The 17,459-nt window shown below is 56.5% G+C and overlaps 2 protein-coding genes across 2 annotated transcripts in view; both read left to right on the forward strand.

The window, feature by feature from the left end:
• Positions 1-761: 761 nt before the first annotated feature.
• On the forward strand, positions 762-6,466 carry ARL13A (ADP ribosylation factor like GTPase 13A). The gene is made up of 10 exons (XM_054214721.1): positions 762-1,151; positions 1,506-1,606; positions 2,598-2,668; positions 2,931-3,180; positions 3,530-3,635; positions 3,712-3,881; positions 3,971-4,064; positions 4,149-4,353; positions 4,699-4,800; positions 5,134-6,466. The coding sequence occupies exons 1-10, from the start codon at positions 1,095-1,097 to the stop codon at positions 5,208-5,210; spliced, it is 1,233 nt and encodes a 410-aa protein (XP_054070696.1). The 5' UTR covers positions 762-1,094; the 3' UTR covers positions 5,211-6,466.
• Positions 6,467-15,899: 9,433 nt separating this feature from the next.
• The window catches only part of ATP11C (ATPase phospholipid transporting 11C), a 59,015-nt gene continuing 57,455 nt past the window's right edge, over positions 15,900-17,459 (forward strand). Inside the window, exon 1 of the mRNA XM_054214411.1 lies at positions 15,900-16,041. Coding sequence (XP_054070386.1) covers positions 16,015-16,041 — 27 coding nt within the window. The 5' untranslated portion in view covers positions 15,900-16,014. The remainder of the gene's footprint in view (positions 16,042-17,459) is intronic.

Raw genomic sequence — 17,459 nt, forward strand, 5'->3', positions numbered from 1 at the left:
AGCCACTGTCAGAGGCATAAGGGTGAACAGTCACCCCAAATATTATTTCATGTGGCCGTGATATCAGCACGGAAACTTTCTCCATCAATCATTAACCACAGCTCAGCTCCGGGGCACCTCCCTCACCCACGGGCAGGTGCCAGGCTTCCCGGCAGTGTGCGGGGCTGGAGCGAGGGGCCGTGCCCAGCCTGGGATTGCACCCCCAGGGCCACCCCAGAAGTGGTGGGACACCCGGCAGCATCTCGGCATCCTTGGCTCGCACCCCCAGGGCCACCCCAGAGGTGTGGGACACCCGGCGACATCTCGGCATCTTTGGCTAGTGGCTGGGTCGAGGCAGCGCTGCTGGCACTGGGTGGTTTAGCATGGACCGATGTGAGCCAGGGGTATCCCTGTTTGCTCCCCGGCGTGTCTTTCAGAGGGTCTCATGTCCCCATCCCTCTGGACCCCACGCCCCCCCACCCAGAACTCCTGCGGCACAGACATCCCTGTGCAGCCTCTTCTCCTCTGCACACAGCACACCAGGGAGGGCAGCCCCGGCCGGGGCAAGCAGCAGGAAACCTGAGGAGCAAGATAAGAGCTTTGGGATTGCAGATCAAGGACTCCAGGCTTTTTTGGCTCCGTTCCCTGGCCCGTTATCCAAGGGTCCCCACCGCCCCCCTGCTCCCGGCCAGGCACCTGCTCGGGCTGGCTGGTATTTCTATTTTGAGTGGCACAGGACCTGCTGCTGCTCAGGGGGTGCCTTGGGGGACAAGAAACACAAGCAGTGAGCAGTGATGTCCCCCAGTCTGGCGCAGAGGGGACCCCTGGGCGGGCAGCGGCGCCGTGCACACCCCGCGGGGGCTGATCCTGGCAGGGGCTGCAGAGAAGCATCCACGGAGGGATTAGGCAGCCAGGAGCCTGGGACACCGTTCGTTAAGTGGAGACAGTAATTCAGCTGGAAACCCCACGTGGGCTGTCAGGCGATGTCCCCACCACAAGCCATTTAAGCCAGCCATGGAGGCGCGAGGCTGCCCGGTGCCACGTGGGCACAGCCGGGTGGGTAATGCAGTGCCGGGCCGTGCCGTCCGGTGCAGCAGGCAGCCCCACGGCACTTCATGTCCCAGCGGCCACCGGCCTGGGCCGACCCACCAGGATTAAAGAGGTTGCGAGGAGTAAGTAATGTAAATCCAGATTAGATTTAAGCAGCTGCTACGCAAAGGGGATGCGAGCAGGGGCTGCGTAGCGGGGACGAGTAGGTGAGAAGCCAGCTGGTGCTCCCGCCATACAAGAAGGGGCTGACGGGGCAGGGTCCGTGCCCGGGGGGGTTGTCCGGGGGAGGTTGCCCAGGGGATATTGCCCTGGGGGCTGGGGTTTGTCCCCAGGCTTGGCTTGTGCGCACGAGGCTGGAGGCAGCAAAGCGGGGCCGTGGGACGGGGCAACCTGGGGTGAGATGCCCCCCACCACAGGCAGCAGGCACAGGCAGGAGGACGAAGCCCGGGGACACAGCGGGCTGCTCGCTTCTGTAGGTGCTGAAGAGAGGCCCGTCCCTCCGCGCGGGGCTGCCGAGCATGTTCCATCTCTTCTCCCACTGCTGGTCCTGGCTGCAGGCCATCCAGGAGCCCATCAGGTAGGACCCCGCGCCTGCTCCTGGGGGGGACACAACGTTTACCCACGTGTTTGTCAGTGAGGAACCATCAGGAACCATCCCCAAATGGCAGAGCAAGGCACACGCGCGTCCCCTTGGTCCCTCCAGCAGGCAGGAGCTGGGCAGGGAGGAGAACGGGGCAGGCAGGGGTGGGTATGCAGGAATTCCCAGTGGGACTCCCCCTATGCAGAGTCAGCGGCTCCCCAGGAAAGCTGGGGAGGATGAGCTGTGTTTGCGTGTGTTGGGAGACCCGGGATAATTCCCCGGGGATGGTGCTGCACCAGCCTGGGCAGACACTGTGAGGGGTGAGGGGGTCTATGGTCCTCTCCGACCGGCGAGGACACCTTGTCATAATGCAGGAGGTGGGGCCGCGCCACCCACGCAGCCTGGTCTGTATGTTTAAGGAAGAAAACAATGCTGCAAATGACTACTGTGGTTTGTCAACCACAGGGAAAAGGTTCTGCGCGTGGCTCTGGTGGAGCACGTCGCTGGAGACCAAATAGGACTGGTTAGCAACAGGAAAAACCACCAGAGTCCAGGCAGGAGCTTGTAAAACACCCTTGCTACCTCTCCCTACCTGTGTATACCCATAACTCACTGACAAGGAAGGACACCAAGAGCAATCATTAACATTTGCATATAAGGAACAACCTCTTTGGCCTGTGCATATCATTGCTTAATCCTATATGATCGGAAAATAAATCCTTGCTGTGGGAACCCATGGTCCCATGGTGCTGGGCTGGCTCCAGCTGCCTGTGCCTGTCCTTTTCCTCTCCCTGGGCACTGGGGACCATCCCTGTCCTCCTCCCCATCTCAGCCAGGGCCCTTGTCACTGTCCTGCCCCTCTTCTGGCCAAAGCATGGCTGTGGCGTGTGGGGTCCCTTGCTGAGAGCCCCAGGGCTAGCAGCCGTCACCGCTCCCCAGGGAGCAAGGCCTTTCTCTGGGATGTTCACCCGCTGTTGTCACTCCCCAGAAAAGTGACCCTTCTCGTCTTGGGGCTGGACAACGCGGGGAAAACCTCCGTCATCATGGACATAGAAAGAGGTGAGGAGCAGCGCGTCCCAGGAGCTGACCTTGGCTGGAGGCAGCAGCTTTACAGCCCTTTGCAACCAAGACCCTGAGCCTTGAAGGACGGAGGAGACCCTTGAAATACAGCTGCCGGCCTGGGGGAAATGTGAAGGGGGGGCACTGGCCGTGCCCTGGGCAGCCCTGGGAGCAGGGATGTGGCTGGGGGAGGAGGAGGCAGATGTCACAGGGATGCTCCTGGGCTCGCTGCGCCAACTCTCTGCCCTCTCCCCGCACGCAGCGCTGGCCGGCGAGGTGCTGCCCACGCCGCAGCCCAGCCAGACCCGCCTGCGGGTGGACAGGTTCGAGGTGACGCTGGTGGACCTGCCTGGTGGCCAGCGCTCCCGCAGCACCTGGCGCAGCCACTACAGCTCGGCCCACGGGCTCCTCTTCGTCCTGGACTCCAGTGACTTGGCACGGATGGAGGAGGCCCGCAAGGTCCTGAGCCGCGTCCTGAGCAACCCCGATGTCTCCGGGAAGCCCATCTTGCTGTAAGGCCGAGTCCTTGGGATGTGACCTGTAGGATTTGGGGTGAGGTGGGGGGAGTAGGAGCTTGGTGCTGGGGATGTGAGGAGCGTGGCCAGGCTGCTGTGGGGATGTGGCACCCAGGGGGCTGTCGGGGGGTGCTGGGACATGGAGACCCCAGTGGTGGTCAGAAGCTGGGAGCATCTCTGGAGAGGGGCCGGGGAGGGGGCTCCAGCACAGGGTACAGGCTGGGGCAATGCTTTGCCTAACCGCAGCCAACCTGGGAGAAAGCATCCAGCCTCCCACCCCGCCACGGTGGGGCGAGGCGCCCAGAGGCCGGGGTGACGGCCGCCCTCCACTCTCCCTGCGCCCCAGGCTGGCCAACAAGCAAGACGCGGCGGCCGCCCTGCTGCCCTGCGAGCTGATCGAGCGCCTGTCCCTGGAGCGGCTGGTCAACGAGAACCGCTCGCCCTGCCGCATCGTGAGTGCGGGGCTCCCCCGCCGCCCCCGCTCCCCGCCGCCCCCCCGCCGCCCTGACCCTGCCCCTCCGCCCGCAGGAGCCCTGTGTCGCCAAGCGGGGCCACCCCGCCGGTCCCGCCCGGGCCACCCTGCAGGGGCTGCGCTGGCTCCTCCGCACTGCCCCCGCCGCACCGCCCCCGCCGCCCGCCGCCGCTCCGCCGCCCGCTGCCGGTCCCCGGGCAGCCCGCGCCCGCCCGCCCGCTCGCAGGTGGGTGCGGGGCTCCGTCTGTGCGTGTCCCCTTCCCCGTTCTTCTCCCCCCTACCCCCCCAACCCCCGCCGTGCTCTCGCCCCGCCAGGGACCCGCTGCCCCCCGGGGAGGATGCCCGAGACGGTGTGGGGAAGACGGGGGAGAACCGTCCGCTGCGGCCCATCCGCCGCCTCCTCCCCCTGGTGAGACACCCCCCATCCCCAGGGATGGGACGGGATGGAAGGGGGGTCCCGCCACCTTCCCTTCATCCCCCTTACCCTACCCAGGAGGAGGGCACAAAGGGCCCCGGGAGGAGGAAGAGGAAGATGAAGGTGAAGAAGAAGGGCTCGGGGCAGCCAAGCCTAGCTGAGGAGCTGGAGGCACCAGGAGGAGTGGGTGACAGCCGAGCCGGGGCTGCTGGGGGGCTGCTGCCCCCCAACAGGGTCGGGCAGGAGGAGCCCACACCCACCGGGACAGCCACCCCCCGCCCAGGTGAGAGGGGGCTGCGGGAGGCTGCTGGCACCACCAGCGCTACACGTTGGGACACCTGGAGCCACTCTACAGGGCGGTTTTGGGAGCCAGTAAAGTGGCGATGTGCCGGGCCACCGGCCCTGCTGTCTCCATCAGCTTTGCTTGCAGATCAGCTGAGTGCAGAGCCGGGTCCTGTGAGTCTGACCGAGCAGGAGGAGAAACATCTCTGAGCATCTTCACAGGGGCTGACACGCGGTGGTGTTGGAGGACTGCAGACCCGCCAGCAGCAGTCCTCTCGGCTGGTTTGCTGACAAATGTGTTCTTTCCCCTGATGTGGTGCCTGAAATTTTGTATTTCTCCATCTAGTGCAGGGCATGAAAAAGAAAAAGAAGAAGAAAATCAAGAATAAAATCAAGTCGCAGGAACCTGCTGTGGAGCAGCAGCATGAGGAGGTCTCCAGCACTTTTGGTTGGTATTTCCCAGGACAAATTTTATTGAAAAGCAACGCGGGGGGGATGTCTGGCCTGCTGGCAGAGGGGCATGAGCTGTGCAGGAGCCCTTGGCCGTGGGGTGCTGGGTGTGGGGACACAGGCACAAAAAAGTGCTGCTGCAGGGCAAGGTGGGGGCTGTTGGGGAGGCAGATGCTGTTGTGGCTGCCTTTGGGTGGGATGCAGGGAGGCCACGCGAGTGCACTGCGCTGGAGCCTGGGGTGTCCTTGCAGCCCTCGCTCAGTGCAGGCGCCAGGCTGGACCCCAGGGCTCAGCCCCTCTGTTAGTCCCTGACGACTTCCTTCCTCCCCAGACTTGTACCGCCGGGCGATGCTGGCTTTGAAGATGAGGCAGGAGCAGAGAAAGCAGCAGTCCACCATCGTCCCCTGAGCAGGAAGGCACGTCCCAGGGGATGCGTGGTCCCAGGGCACCCCAGACTTGCAGTGGCAGTGGGACCCACGCTGCCACAGGGTTCCTGCAGTGCTTGGCCAGGGCTGGCAGTCCTGGGGCGTGAACAGCATCGTTGTCCTCTGCATGGCTTGAAAACCAGGGATCCGCAGGAGCGAGCCAAAAGTCCCTTTGTAAGATGCCTCTCTGGCAGCTGGGCTACAAACCCATGTGAAAAGGAAACAGCTGGCCACTGGCCGACCCCGTGTTAGTATTCCATGGAAGGCTTGTTCTGAATCTGCCTGAGACAGTGGAAGAGAGGAAGATCGGAGGGAACATCCCAGGGGAAAAGCCTGTTTCTTGAATTGACCTGTGCCCAGGCAAAGCTGCCTTTGCAGGTCAGGGGCTGACTCGGCCCCTCAGTCAGTCCCTGGCTGCTGCCTGGATCAGTGGGGTTTCCTGCTGGAGAAGGTGGGAGGGCCGTGACGGATGGTCTGCAGGGGAGCTTCACCTGCCCCCGGCCGCGTCTGGTAGGGCTGTCAGGAGCCCCCTGGCACGGTGGAGGGGGTGATGCCCATATTGTCTGTGCCTCTTTGCAACCTGCCAGCGAAGGCTTGCGTAGTTCAATGGCAGATGACTTGTGGTGGAGGCCACTGGAGGCTCCTTCCCAGGAAAGGAATGTTCCTGCCATCCTCCCAGGGCGGGACAGTGGTGACCCACAGGCAGCGCAAAATGCTCCCGGGTCACTGAGAGCACCTGGAGTCCAGGGCAGTCCACGATCTGTGCTCGGCTCAGCTCTGAGACAGAGAGCGAGCAGCGTCCACATCCCAACACAACCCATCCTCAACACACGCCGTGTCTGGCAGAGCTGGGCTGCCGTGGGGATGGGGCCATGCCGGAGGGCTCGTGCTGCTGGCTCCAGCTGGGTGCAGGTGCAGAGAAACCAGCCATCGGCCCTGGAAACACTTCATGGGAAGGCAGGAGTGCAACAGTTTTCCTTCCACGGCTGCAGCAGCGCTGGGACTTGAACTGTTCTGGGTAGGAGAGCGTGAGTCACCTCGGCTCCCCCGATTACTGATTAACAGGAGAGGCTTTCCCACTCCCGGGGAGGAAAATCACTGAAGCCCTTCCCTCGGCAGGGCTGAGGAGGGAAAAGAAGAGAAACCCCGGCGACTCTGCCATGCCAGTCGGCTGTAAATCTCTGACTGACTGATTCAGCTGTCTGTGACTATAGTGATTAATTGTAAACAAATTGTAAATAGCACGAGCAACAAATAAATACTGGCCTGTAAATACAGCACTTTTTGTAAACCCTTGTCTGTCTTTGGTGGAGATCCCTGCGGTGCCAGCGCTGTGGTGGGGCAAAGCAGAGGGTCCCTGCCTGCGGTGGAGCCCCTTCTCTGGGGGTGGGACGGGGCTGTGCGTGTCCCTGTGGGGACCAGCCTGGGCCGCCAGCCAGGTTCCCTCTGCCAGGGTCACGGATTAAAAGTTTATCCCCTCTAACGGGCGTTTCTCACACCCACCGGCTCTGGGAGGATGTCAAGCCCCCCCAGACAGCGACATCCCAAACCAGCCCGTGGCCGTGCTGGGGCCGAGCCTCGGAACTGTGAGGGGGAGAAGGAGCTGAGCAGGTTTGGGAGCATCCCTCAGCTCCCTCTGCTGCTCCCAGCGGTTCCCAGCAGGGTGGATCCAGGGCACTCTCAGCCACACTGGGACACGTGTGACACCCAGAGCCGAAGGAAGCAGCTGGCGAGACAAGTCTGAAGGCGGAACTGGCCCAGCTGGCGCTGCCGGACACCTGGATGAAACTTTCCCTGGGATCTGGCTGTACGAAACTGGTCAGATTGATCTAACGCACTTTCCCCTGACATAGTGATCTCCAGTGAGTGGTGCAGTTGGGCAGTTCAAATGTATTTCAAAGTCATTTCCCTTTTCCTGATGTTCCCATGGCCGTAGAGCACCTAATCCCTCCTCCTACAGCCAGGAGACAACCCTGGTCTGCGCCAACTGGGAATACAACCTTTATCTTCTTTAAAAGGTGAGGAGCAACAAGTCCACATTAAAAACGGTCTATCTCAAGGCCAGAAACATCTCAGAAAGGAGGTCTTGAGATTGATGTGATCAAAGATAACCCAAAAGATATTAATCAGTGGCTCCTCTGTGCCATGGGGTAACGGAAAAGCAGCAGCTGTAGCAGGAGGATGCCTGCCTGGGGCAGGCAGGGCAGGCAGGGCTCCTTTTTCCATCCTTCTCCTCCTGTTCTTCACCTCATAGCCCAACAGCTGGGTAACCAGCAGGGGATGGAGGTCTCTGGGAGGACTGGTCCTCAGTGGCACTGCCAGCATGGCGAGGTGAAGCTCTGCCCAGGCCGGTCCTGGCACGTCCGACCCAGTGGCAGGTGTGCCGAGGCCAGGCATGGTGCCTTGAGGAGACGTCCCCAAAACCGAGGTTGTGGTGAGTGGCACCCTTCCAGGAATCTGGGCTTTGTTGGGAAGCACTGAAGCTGCAAATGTGCTGAGAAGCACGAAGCGATGCACCAGCAACTGCCCCAGAGAGCCCCATGTTCTGTCTACTGATGCGGATGGTAAATGAAGGTACCAATGGCATTTTCTGCAGGGAGGACTGGAGCTGAGGGATACAACTGTGCTTTGCATTTAAGCATTTTTGTATTATCTAGCATACCTTTCTTTTCTGGTTTCCAGAGGAGCTGTCTCAGGAGGGTTGGGTGAGGCAAACCCTGCTTCCTGCTTCCACAAGCGTTTTGGTGGTGCCTCCGCCTGGGCTGTGGCTGCGTTTGTTGCGAACTGGTGATGCAGAAGCAAGTGTGAGTTTTGCATGTCTGCAACCTGCTTCCCCTCCGTGGTGCCCATTCGGGGAACCCGCAGCCACCGTCGTGACCACCAGCAGCTCTCTCCATGGCACCATTGTGGCCACCAGCAGCTCTCTCCATGGCACATGTCCTTCTAAGCCAGAAGGAGGGAGGGAGGGAAGCTGCGCTTGTTCGAGCTCTGCAAAAGCTTGTGGTGGTTTGTATGGTGCCAGGAGGAGATGAAGAGCTGTTTCAGCGAGCCCCTGAGGGCTTACACCTACACCAGGGCAGGGCTGGTCCCACCTCCTCATACCAACATTGCTTTGCACAATCGATTTTTTTCCTGGTGCCTGTTATCACTCTCAAAATTTAACTGTGTGGGCTGAAATTTGGAGGGTAGGAGAGAGACTGCGGCTCTTTTGAGAAGAAGGGTGGGGAATATCGCTCCGTCAGCGCTAGAAACGTTGCCGAGCCCTCCCATGGACAGCACATCACTGAGCTTGCTGGGCAGCGGGAAGACTAAGATGCACAGGTACATCCTGCTGCACATCCATCATAGTATTTTACGAACAAAAATCTCAATTGTGTATTCTTTTCCCCCTATATGAGCCTTTCTGGGTGAGTGTGAACCATTGCGGGTCTTCCCATTGTTTCCAGCTTTCAGATGCAAAGATCCTTTGGGAATCAGCCCTCCTTGCACGTGTAGTGGGGATGTCCCACACTCCACAGGGCAGGACAGGGAAACTGAGCACAGTCCTGGGGTGCTCCGCATATCGGGGAGCCGTGGGGTGGCATGACCCCACGGTGACAAGGGAAAAACACTTAATTAAGAGACAGAGATTTGTGATTGTGTGAAAAACATGACCGTTCTTTGTCTGCTCCCCCACGAACCCCAAATTACAGAAGAAGGAGCCAGGAAACAGTTTTTGAGAGACTCTCCCGGACACTGGATTTTGGACATTGATTTAGGGCTGTAAAGGCAATTAAGTGCAAGTGCAAGTGATCCTTGCTAACGGGTGTAAGGCAAAAAAAAAATGCTGTGGGGTGCCTGCAGGTGCTCCTCATTCCCCACCAGGGTCCCGTAAATCCCATCAGGTGTTGTAGGGCATATATGCAGCCAAGGAGAGCTTAGGCCTTTCCTAGGGGCGGGAAACCTTGGGATGGTGAAGGTCTTTTATATGTACCTCTCCCGTCTCTGTTCTGGACCAAAGGTAAGAAAAATAATCAAAAATGTATTATCCTAGGGCAGCAGTGGCCGGTGGGGAGGCAACCAGCCTCTGCTCCCTGGCTTTGCCATCCCTTGGGATGGGGCTGGAGGTATCAAAAATACGTTGCCGAGGCAGCACTAAGGTGTGGGGCTCTTTTTCAGGTTACGTGGTTGCTGAAAGCTGGTTACAGTATGTCCACACTTAAATAAATATACATGGGCAAGGTTAGTGGGGTTTTTAAACATTTGGAATGGGTGTTTGGGTTGATAAAAGCCCGGAGCGGATGTGGTTTTTTTGAGCTTGAGGAGCTGATTTGCTATGTACACTTTCTCATGCTTGCAGCTCCTACCCTCTGACTCAGGTGGGCTGGATGCCAGCATGCTCCTGTGGCGGTTTCCTAGTCCAGTCAGATGAAGGAAGCGTTGGGAAATACTTTTATTTTTGTCTGGGTAAGCGCGCTAGGGCACAGCCGATTTCCCTGAGATCATTCAAAGTATTGAGCTGAAAAACGCCGGTGTGTGATTCCGGGCAGCTTTGGGTCCCCTCCAGCTCTGGGAGGCTGCATACATTGAATAACGAATGACCATGTGCAGGGCTTCTTTGGGGTTTTTGTTATCAGTTGTAGAACTTCTGTTGTATTACATTAAAAATGAGAGTTGGAGTGTTTGCTGTTGTGTATTCTGCAAAATTGTTAGAAAAAACCCAAACAAAACCCAAGGCTTAATTAGGTGGCTTGGTAACTCCCCAAGCTTCTCTTGGTTGTTATGAAAGAGGCTATTAAGACTTTGCAGGGAAAGAGAAGGTAACAAGGACTGGAAATTAACAAAATAGGAAAACCTTTCCTTTCTAGGTTAAATGAGCCTTGTTGGAGATGTTGCTGCTGACAGGAGGGGGAAGGATATAATCAAATTTATTTAATGGATGTATTTGTCTCAGGGCACAAGAGTAGGTGCTGGAGTCTGAGGTATATAAATTTGTCACATCATGTACCAAATATACTTGCTGGGTTTTGTCCCTGTCTCATAAAAAGCTTGTTTTTTAAAAAGGGAAATTCTGTTCACTAAAATTGGTAGTCTTTCATAAATTGTCACTCTGTAAGTCGCTGCATATTTGAATAGGTTATTTCAGACTGTAAGGGGAAAGTGCCTCTTGAGAAAGACCATCAGTGTATTAATTAGAAGGGCTTTTGCTACAGAATATCACTGGATATGGGATCAAGAGCCAATTTATTAACCAGAAGTGTTCATTTTAAAGTCTTCTGCGTCAATAAGAGCTCAGGCCTTATCTGTGAGAGAACTTTCACCTTATTAAACTGCATTTATATTTCAGCGCAGCTGGGTTTAGCAAGACTCTAGCCCAAATCCCTGACCTGTGGCATCGACCTTTTTCTTGCTACCCCAGCTGTGCTCTGCATGAGACTTCACAACTCACCTGCCAAGCATGGTGCAGCTGTAAGAAGAGGTTTGGGGGGGGATTTTGTAGGTCTTTTGTTGTTTGTTTTTCTTGTTAGGCTTGTATCCATAGGTTGCAGCGTACAATGGCTGCACAGGCTTACAGCTACCAGCATCTCAGCCCTGTACCCTGCTCCAGCAAATAAAGCTGCTGGTGAGGGGATAAATTGATTTAAAATGGACTTGGGGGTGGAGAAAAGCATGTGCAAATCTCCTTGCTCAATGGATGCTGTTGCTGGGGCAACTCAACGGTGCTGAGTGCAGGCTCTCAACTTGCCTCTTCCTTCCTTTTTCCAGGAAGGCTGGGGAAAGCCCAGAAATGCTGCCTGTGAGGTCACTGCTGCAGGTTGTGACTTCCCGGAGTAAGCCATAAGCCTGAAATGGCTGGTTTTGGTGCAGGTGGTGAGGCAGAACTTTGGGAACTGGCACTGCGTGATGCTCTCCACCGGTGCTGGTTGGGAGGGGATGGGATGTGCAGGCTCCAAAGGGAGCAGTCTCCATGCAAACCCCTCTGCGGACAGAGATATTGGCTTCCTTCCTTCCCTCCTGGGTGTCTTGCAGTATGACACAATCCCTCCTTGTGACATCCCCGATGGCACACTGGGTGCTCGCTGGCCTGTCCTGACCTGCTTTCTCCAGGCAGATGGGCATGAGGGGAGGATGAAGGCTACACCCCACCCTGGTGAGGGGCGATGAGGGACACCACGGGATGTCAACAGCTAAAGGACTCCAGCAGATAGCATTTGGGTGGCTTTGGCCACTTCCAGGAAGCGAGCTCCTGGTCCTGTGCCACTGGTGAGCCCTGTGGAGTACCCTGCAGGGTAAGCAAAGCCCACTGCAGAGTGTGTTTGAAAGCCTTGGATGTGAGCAGATGGGTTCTGCTGTGGTGTCTGCTGGCAAAAATGCTCTAATTTCTTATGGAACAGCATTTATCAGTGAAGGGTCTGCCCTGTTCAGGGGCTGTCAGCTCCTCCTTGGCGTCCCCTGAGGGAAGTGGTCCCAGCACATGGATGTACCTGTACAAGGAGAGAGCCCTGCCAGTCTCTGCAGCATCATGGAGCACGAACTTGGACTTTCCCAGATGGAGATGGCCCTGGGATGGCCCTCAGCGAGGGGGAGAAAACCCTACTTTGAGAGCAGGTAGCTGCGGTGGTGGTCAGCAGTGAGTGCCCTTTCCTTGGTCCTCTTGCCCAATGCGAGCAGGAGCTCCACAAGCAGTGAGTCAACAGGGAGGTCATGCCCTTACAATAAATTAGCTGTCTATCTCAACAGTTCATTAACGAGATGTGCTTCAAGCCATCACAGCATTAAAGATAAATCTGTGGTACCTGTCAGGAGGTGGGATGGACCTTGAAGAGAAGTAATACATCCCCATTGACTTCATACTCCACCAGATATTATAAAAATCCATCAAACAGTCTTAAAACATGGGAAGCCAACTGCATGTTCTTCCAAGGAAAGCTCTCATCCTCTAACTGGCCACACGGTGGCAGAAGCAGCAAGGAATACTGCAAAAATAAGTTTAGGGTTTTTTTTTAAAAAAAAAAAAAAAGGCTGTGAAGGTTAGCGTGTGTCCCCAGGTTGGTGGGGAGGCTGGCTCTTGCCACCTGAGGTTCAAAAGCCTCCATCGCTGAGAACATTAAAAACCAAAGGCTACAGGACACGAGAACTGTTTTGTGAAAGGATTTGATGGACTCTCCCAAGCTGTGAGTAGTTCATAGCAATCCCTCGGGTTGCCCTGGTTGGCAGTCTGCTGGGAGCTTGGCAGATGTCCTGGATAACTAGATTTTGATGCTGGTCGAAGTGGTGATGGGTCCCAGCGGAGCCGTATGGAAGTGTTCAAGACCAGGTTGGATGGGGCTTTGAGTTTGGTGGGAGGTGACCCCTGTCCGGGGCAGGGGGTTTGGAACTAGGTGAGCTTTAAGGTCTCTTCCAACCCATTCTGTGATTCTCTACTGTATTGTGCAAAATTCTCCCTGGGACCTGTCTCTCGTGGTCGTCTTGCTGTGGGCAGGGCATGCCTGGATGTGGGATGGAGTCCCTGCTGGCTCTGGTCCTTTGGTACCCTGCGGACTGCCTGTTTGTGGCATTAAGAAGTGCATTAAAACCAGATTCCTTTGTAAAAAGACCCGTGAGCTGACACAGTTGGTCCCAGATCAGCAGCTGAATCACGCAGGCCATTTCAGGGTGGGGAAAAAAGCCCAGTCAGGGTTGTTTTGCTTCCCCTCTGCGGGGATGGTTTCTGCTGAGCTGGGGGTTTCACTGCCCCGAGGCTGCTGTGTCAGCAGGCAAAGGGGGGGTGACGGTTGCTTCGATCTCTCCAGTGAAATCGAGCTGTTGGCTGCAGGGCGAGCGGGGACACAGAGGGGTTTAAGCAATCCGGTGCATGGCAGGACAGTACAGCTCTGCTCCGGCTGAGTATGGGAGACCAAACCTGCTTCCCAGTTGTACTGGTTTGCTCAGACTGGCTTCATCTGGGAGCTCATCGGAGAGGGTCTTTCTCTGACACCTTAGCCACAGCCACTGTTGGCAGTACATTACAGATAATTACCTACATAATGCTTAATTCCATGTCACAGTCTGTCCCGCATTCTAGTTCTAACTCCAGCAAACTTTTAATAAAGAACAGGAGCATTTATTTATAGAGTCAAAGACCTTTAAAGGTCTCTTCCAAGCCAGACAAGTCTATGATTTCAGACCCCCCCTGGACAGGGGCTGCGATGGGAATCGTAAAGATGAGTGTAGCTGCATGGATCCTCTCTTCTGCTGGTGAAACCAGATTCCCTTCTTATCTGTTAATGCAGGTGCAAGATGAGGAGTAACTACGCCTGTAGAAATATATTGATGAGCAGAATATAGCTTCTTTTTTTCTTTCTTTACGGGCCAGGTAAGCCAGGCTGTCTCAGCCTTTGGAAACACCTAGGTGCCCAAAGGCTGGTGGTTCATTGGGCATCACTGGTCACTTCAACACCCACCCCAGCACCCTGCAACAGGCAAAACATCCCGGAAGAGCAGCTCCCTCTTCTAGCCAGCACCAACAGGCTGGGAAAACATCAGAAAAGTAGCAAAAAAAAAAAAAGGCAGTGCAAAGGCCACAGTGTTTAGTTCTGTTTTGAGGGGAAGTCGAGAGCTAGGCTTGTTAGGCATTATATTGAGACGCTTAACAATTTCCATTTATTATTTGAAAACATGTTTAGAACTGCCTGGCATTGTTTTCTGGTTTCCTCTTGTTGTGTTTAGGCTTTTGTGCAGAAAGGTAAGAGGAGAGTGGAGAGGTCGCGCTCGGGATTCAGATGAGTTCTGGCTGTCCCCACAGCGGGGATGTGGGAGTCTCCACCGACCCCCCTGCTGCTGCACTGGGATAACTGGGGCTAAAAAAAAAAAAAAAACAAACCCCCAAACCAGTAGACTCCTGCCTGTCTGACACCCAGATATTTTAGTGCTGCCCAGGGCGAGCTTTCTGTGCGAGCTCAGAGATACCACACTGTGGGAAAAACTGCCAGACGGTTGATGCTTAAGTAGAGCAGATGTGAGTGCTTTTAGCCTTGGTACAATCAATAAAGTACTATTCTTGCTTTAAAAAAAAAAAAATGCCAAGTGGGAGGAAAAAAAAATACCTGTGTGTTTTCCAGGTCTCTGGAAGCCCACGGCTGCTCCCTGGGCCCAGTCGCGGTGCAACAAGGTGAGTTTTACTCAGTTTCCAGGGAGAAATCAGCTGTTTAAAATAGGAACAAGGCAGGCTGCTGAGATGAGGGTGGCTCCTGGGTGTTGGGGTTAAGCATCTTGTGTGGTCCTGGGGGTCTCTGGGGCTGCTGGCGAGGGGTGGCACCGGGAAAACTCCCTTCCCTCTGCTGCTGCACAGGATATAGCTCCAGAAAAAGGCTGTTTTATCACCAGGCAATAACAATGTCAAAAATATAATAGAGGAAAAAAAAATGTAGATTTTGTTAGGTTACATCTCGTCCACATCCCTGCTTTATGTGGAAACAGATATTCCCATGGTCTGTGCCCTCTGCACCGGGGAGATGCTCCCTTGAGGAAGCTCTTTCAGATGAGTGGTTATCCCAGCCCAGAGGGAAGCTGGATTTGGCCTGTGTGTTGGTAAAAGGCTGGAGGCACTGGGAATACTGGGCGGTTCTGGGCTGGGGGATGCGGAGCTGCTCCAGGGATCAGGTGGGACTGGCTGGCTTTGTCACTCAAGGCAGCGGTTGCCTGGGGATGTGCCTGGAGCCTCCTGGGAAGAGTTTGCAATGGGAAAAAATGCCAAGGGATGCTAAATACCATCCATGGCCAGTCACGAATCGAGGGAAAGCGCTCCAAGGTGTGTCTGTGATATTTGCTTGAGCACCAGTGACTGGACTTCTGTACGAGAGGATTATTAGGATGACTGTGACACTGGAGAGAAGAGGTCCAGGGAGGGAATTCTACGCTGGTGAGACCCCCCCTGCAGTGCTGCCTCCAGGGCTGGGGCCTCAGCATAGGAAGGACATGGACCTGTTGGAGCAGGGCCAGAGGAGGCCATGGAGATGCTGAGAGGGCTGGAGCCCCTCTGCTGTGAGGACAGGCTGAGAGAGCTGGGTTCAGCCTGGAGAAGAGAAGGCTCCAGGGAGACCTTTGAGCCCCTTCCAGTCCCTAAAGGGGCTCCAGGAAAGCTGGGGAGACCATTTAGTGATAGAACGAGGGGTAATGGCTTCAAACTGAAAGAGGGGAGATTTAGGTTGGATATTAAGAAGAAATTCTTTGCTGTGAGGGTGATGAGCCCCCGGCCCAGGTTGCCCAGAGAAGCTGTGGCTGCCCCATCCCTGGAGGGGTTCAAGGCCAGGCTGGACGGGGCTCGGAGCAACCTGGTCTGGTGGGAGGTGTCCCTGCCCAGGGCAGGGGGTGGCACTGGATGATCTTTAAGGTCCCTTCCAACCCAAGCTGTTCTATGATTAAGGACAAAATTGTACTTGTTACTGTGGGCCCAGCAAGGGATTGGAAGGGGCCAAACCCAAAGGGCCCCCCCCGGCACTCCAGCTCCCAGGCTGCTCCGGGGGGGTGTATACGGTGTGTCCCCCGCTCCCCTCCTGGCACTCCAGCTCCCGGGGGGTGTATGCCGTGTCCCGCCCCCCCCCCCCCCCAGCACTACAGCTCCCAGGCTGCTCCGGGGCGCTGTTCCCGCCCCCGGGCGGCGGCGGGCCGGGCGCGGGGCGGCGGGGGGAAGTGCCGACAGCCGCGCCGAGCCCAGGCGAGCGCGGCCGGGCCGAGGCGGGCCGTGCCCCGCGGCGGGGCCGGCGGGACGCCTGGGAGCCGAGCCCGGCGATGCGGCGGTGAGGGCGGCGGGGGCCGGCGCCGCCGCGATGCTCCGCCGCAGCCTCAGCCGCCTGGTGAGTGGGGCCGGGGAAAAAGTTCATTTATTATTTTTCGTTATTCTTTTTTACCTTTTATCGGATTTATTTTTCCCCGGGGGGGGGGTGGGCGGGATTGTCGCGTGCGAAGCGGGGGGGACGCACACGGGTCGCATCCCCCGGCGGGCTCCCGGCCCGCTCCCGCAGCGAGCCCTTGCGAAACCTCCCGGGGAGGCATCGGGGGGAGGGGGGGTAGGCGCTGCCCTCGCTGCGGCTCCGCAGGAGAAGTTGCCTTTGGTGCCACAGCACAAACCGTATTTTAAATTTTTTTCCTCCCCCGAAAAAATCGCCTAAAGGAGGGGATTTCTCAGTCAAACCCAAGCCCGCGCGGTCGCAGGCCGGGTGAGACGCGGGGCAGTTACCGGGGCGCTGCCCGCCCCTTTCCCACCCGCTCCCCCTCCCCAAAATACGCTTAAAACCCTCCCGGTGCCACATAAGCTGCTGGGAGATTTCACCGTGACCTCATTGCTTGGCCTGGACTCTGTAATTACTCATTCGCCCCCCCATTCCACAGCAAAGTGCGGTAAAACCAGTGTTTTAAATATCATTTCGGGAGCTTCTGTTTATTTAGCAGTGTCATTTATTGCGCAGTGCGTGGTTAACAAAGTTCTTCGAGTTTAAACAGCAGGTATGTGCTATTAGCATGGCATATACACCCTTGGAGGGGCAGGGGCTGTTTCCTGGGGCGCTTTCCACTCCTTGACACCCAGTTACCTGCCAGAATAAAGGTCCAGAACTGCTGAGAGATGTATTTTCATATTCACTTTTGTTTCGGAGCGACCTGTTTGTGCCAGATTTCCAGGCTTTTTTTTTTTTATTTTTAAGTCTGGAGGTAGCTCTGCAGCAGTTCGGGGTGGGGGGGGGAGTGGGGAAAACGATTAATTTTCCCATTGTAGGTTGTATTTCTGTTGCAGGCTTTGGGGTTAGCCCTGTAGCGAACACACCTACCGCAACTATTGTTTTGCAGCCCCGGGGACAAATGTGTCGGATCTAATCTGAGTTTCTGTCTTGGATGACTTTGAATTTAGCTCTGCCTTGTGTTTTCTGCTTCCCCTGCCCGAGCCTTGCAGGAGGCTTTTTCTAAGTCCTATCAGGAGGTGTCTGGGGCATGAAGCATCTCCTCCGAGTTCAGCTTAAAGCGTTTTGGGGTGGCCTCCTCCCGTGAGCAAGGTATCCATGGAGGTGCCTGACTGGGCTCTGGCTCCAGCATTTACACGTGGGAATTGCGGTGGTCCCACACCAGCTCCGTGCCACCTCTCGCAGCCCTTTGCCATGGGGAGGGGATGTGGACCACTGCTGGGGTGTGATGTCTCCACCGGAGCGGAGAAGAAAGTCTGGACGTTGAACCGAGGTATTTCTAACCACTTTGTTCAGGGCTGAGCTGTTACGGTGTGCAT

The sequence above is a fragment of the Rissa tridactyla genome, chromosome 9 (genome assembly GCF_028500815.1).
Source record: "Rissa tridactyla isolate bRisTri1 chromosome 9, bRisTri1.patW.cur.20221130, whole genome shotgun sequence".
In the NCBI taxonomy this organism is placed as follows: Eukaryota; Metazoa; Chordata; class Aves; order Charadriiformes; family Laridae; genus Rissa; species Rissa tridactyla.

What these genes read in the sequence shown, in the direction of transcription:
- ARL13A (XM_054214721.1), top strand. Translation starts at nt 1,095, where the DNA reads ATGTCCCAGCGGCCACCGGCCTGGGCCGACCCACCAGGATTAAAGAGG. An exon ending in GATTAAAGAGGTTGCGAGGA is followed by an intron (nt 1,152 to 1,505) that starts GTAAGTAATGTA and finishes TCGCTTCTGTAG; the next exon opens with GTGCTGAAGAGAGGCCCGTC. An exon ending in CATCATGGACATAGAAAGAG is followed by an intron (nt 2,669 to 2,930) that starts GTGAGGAGCAGC and finishes CCCCGCACGCAG; the next exon opens with CGCTGGCCGGCGAGGTGCTG.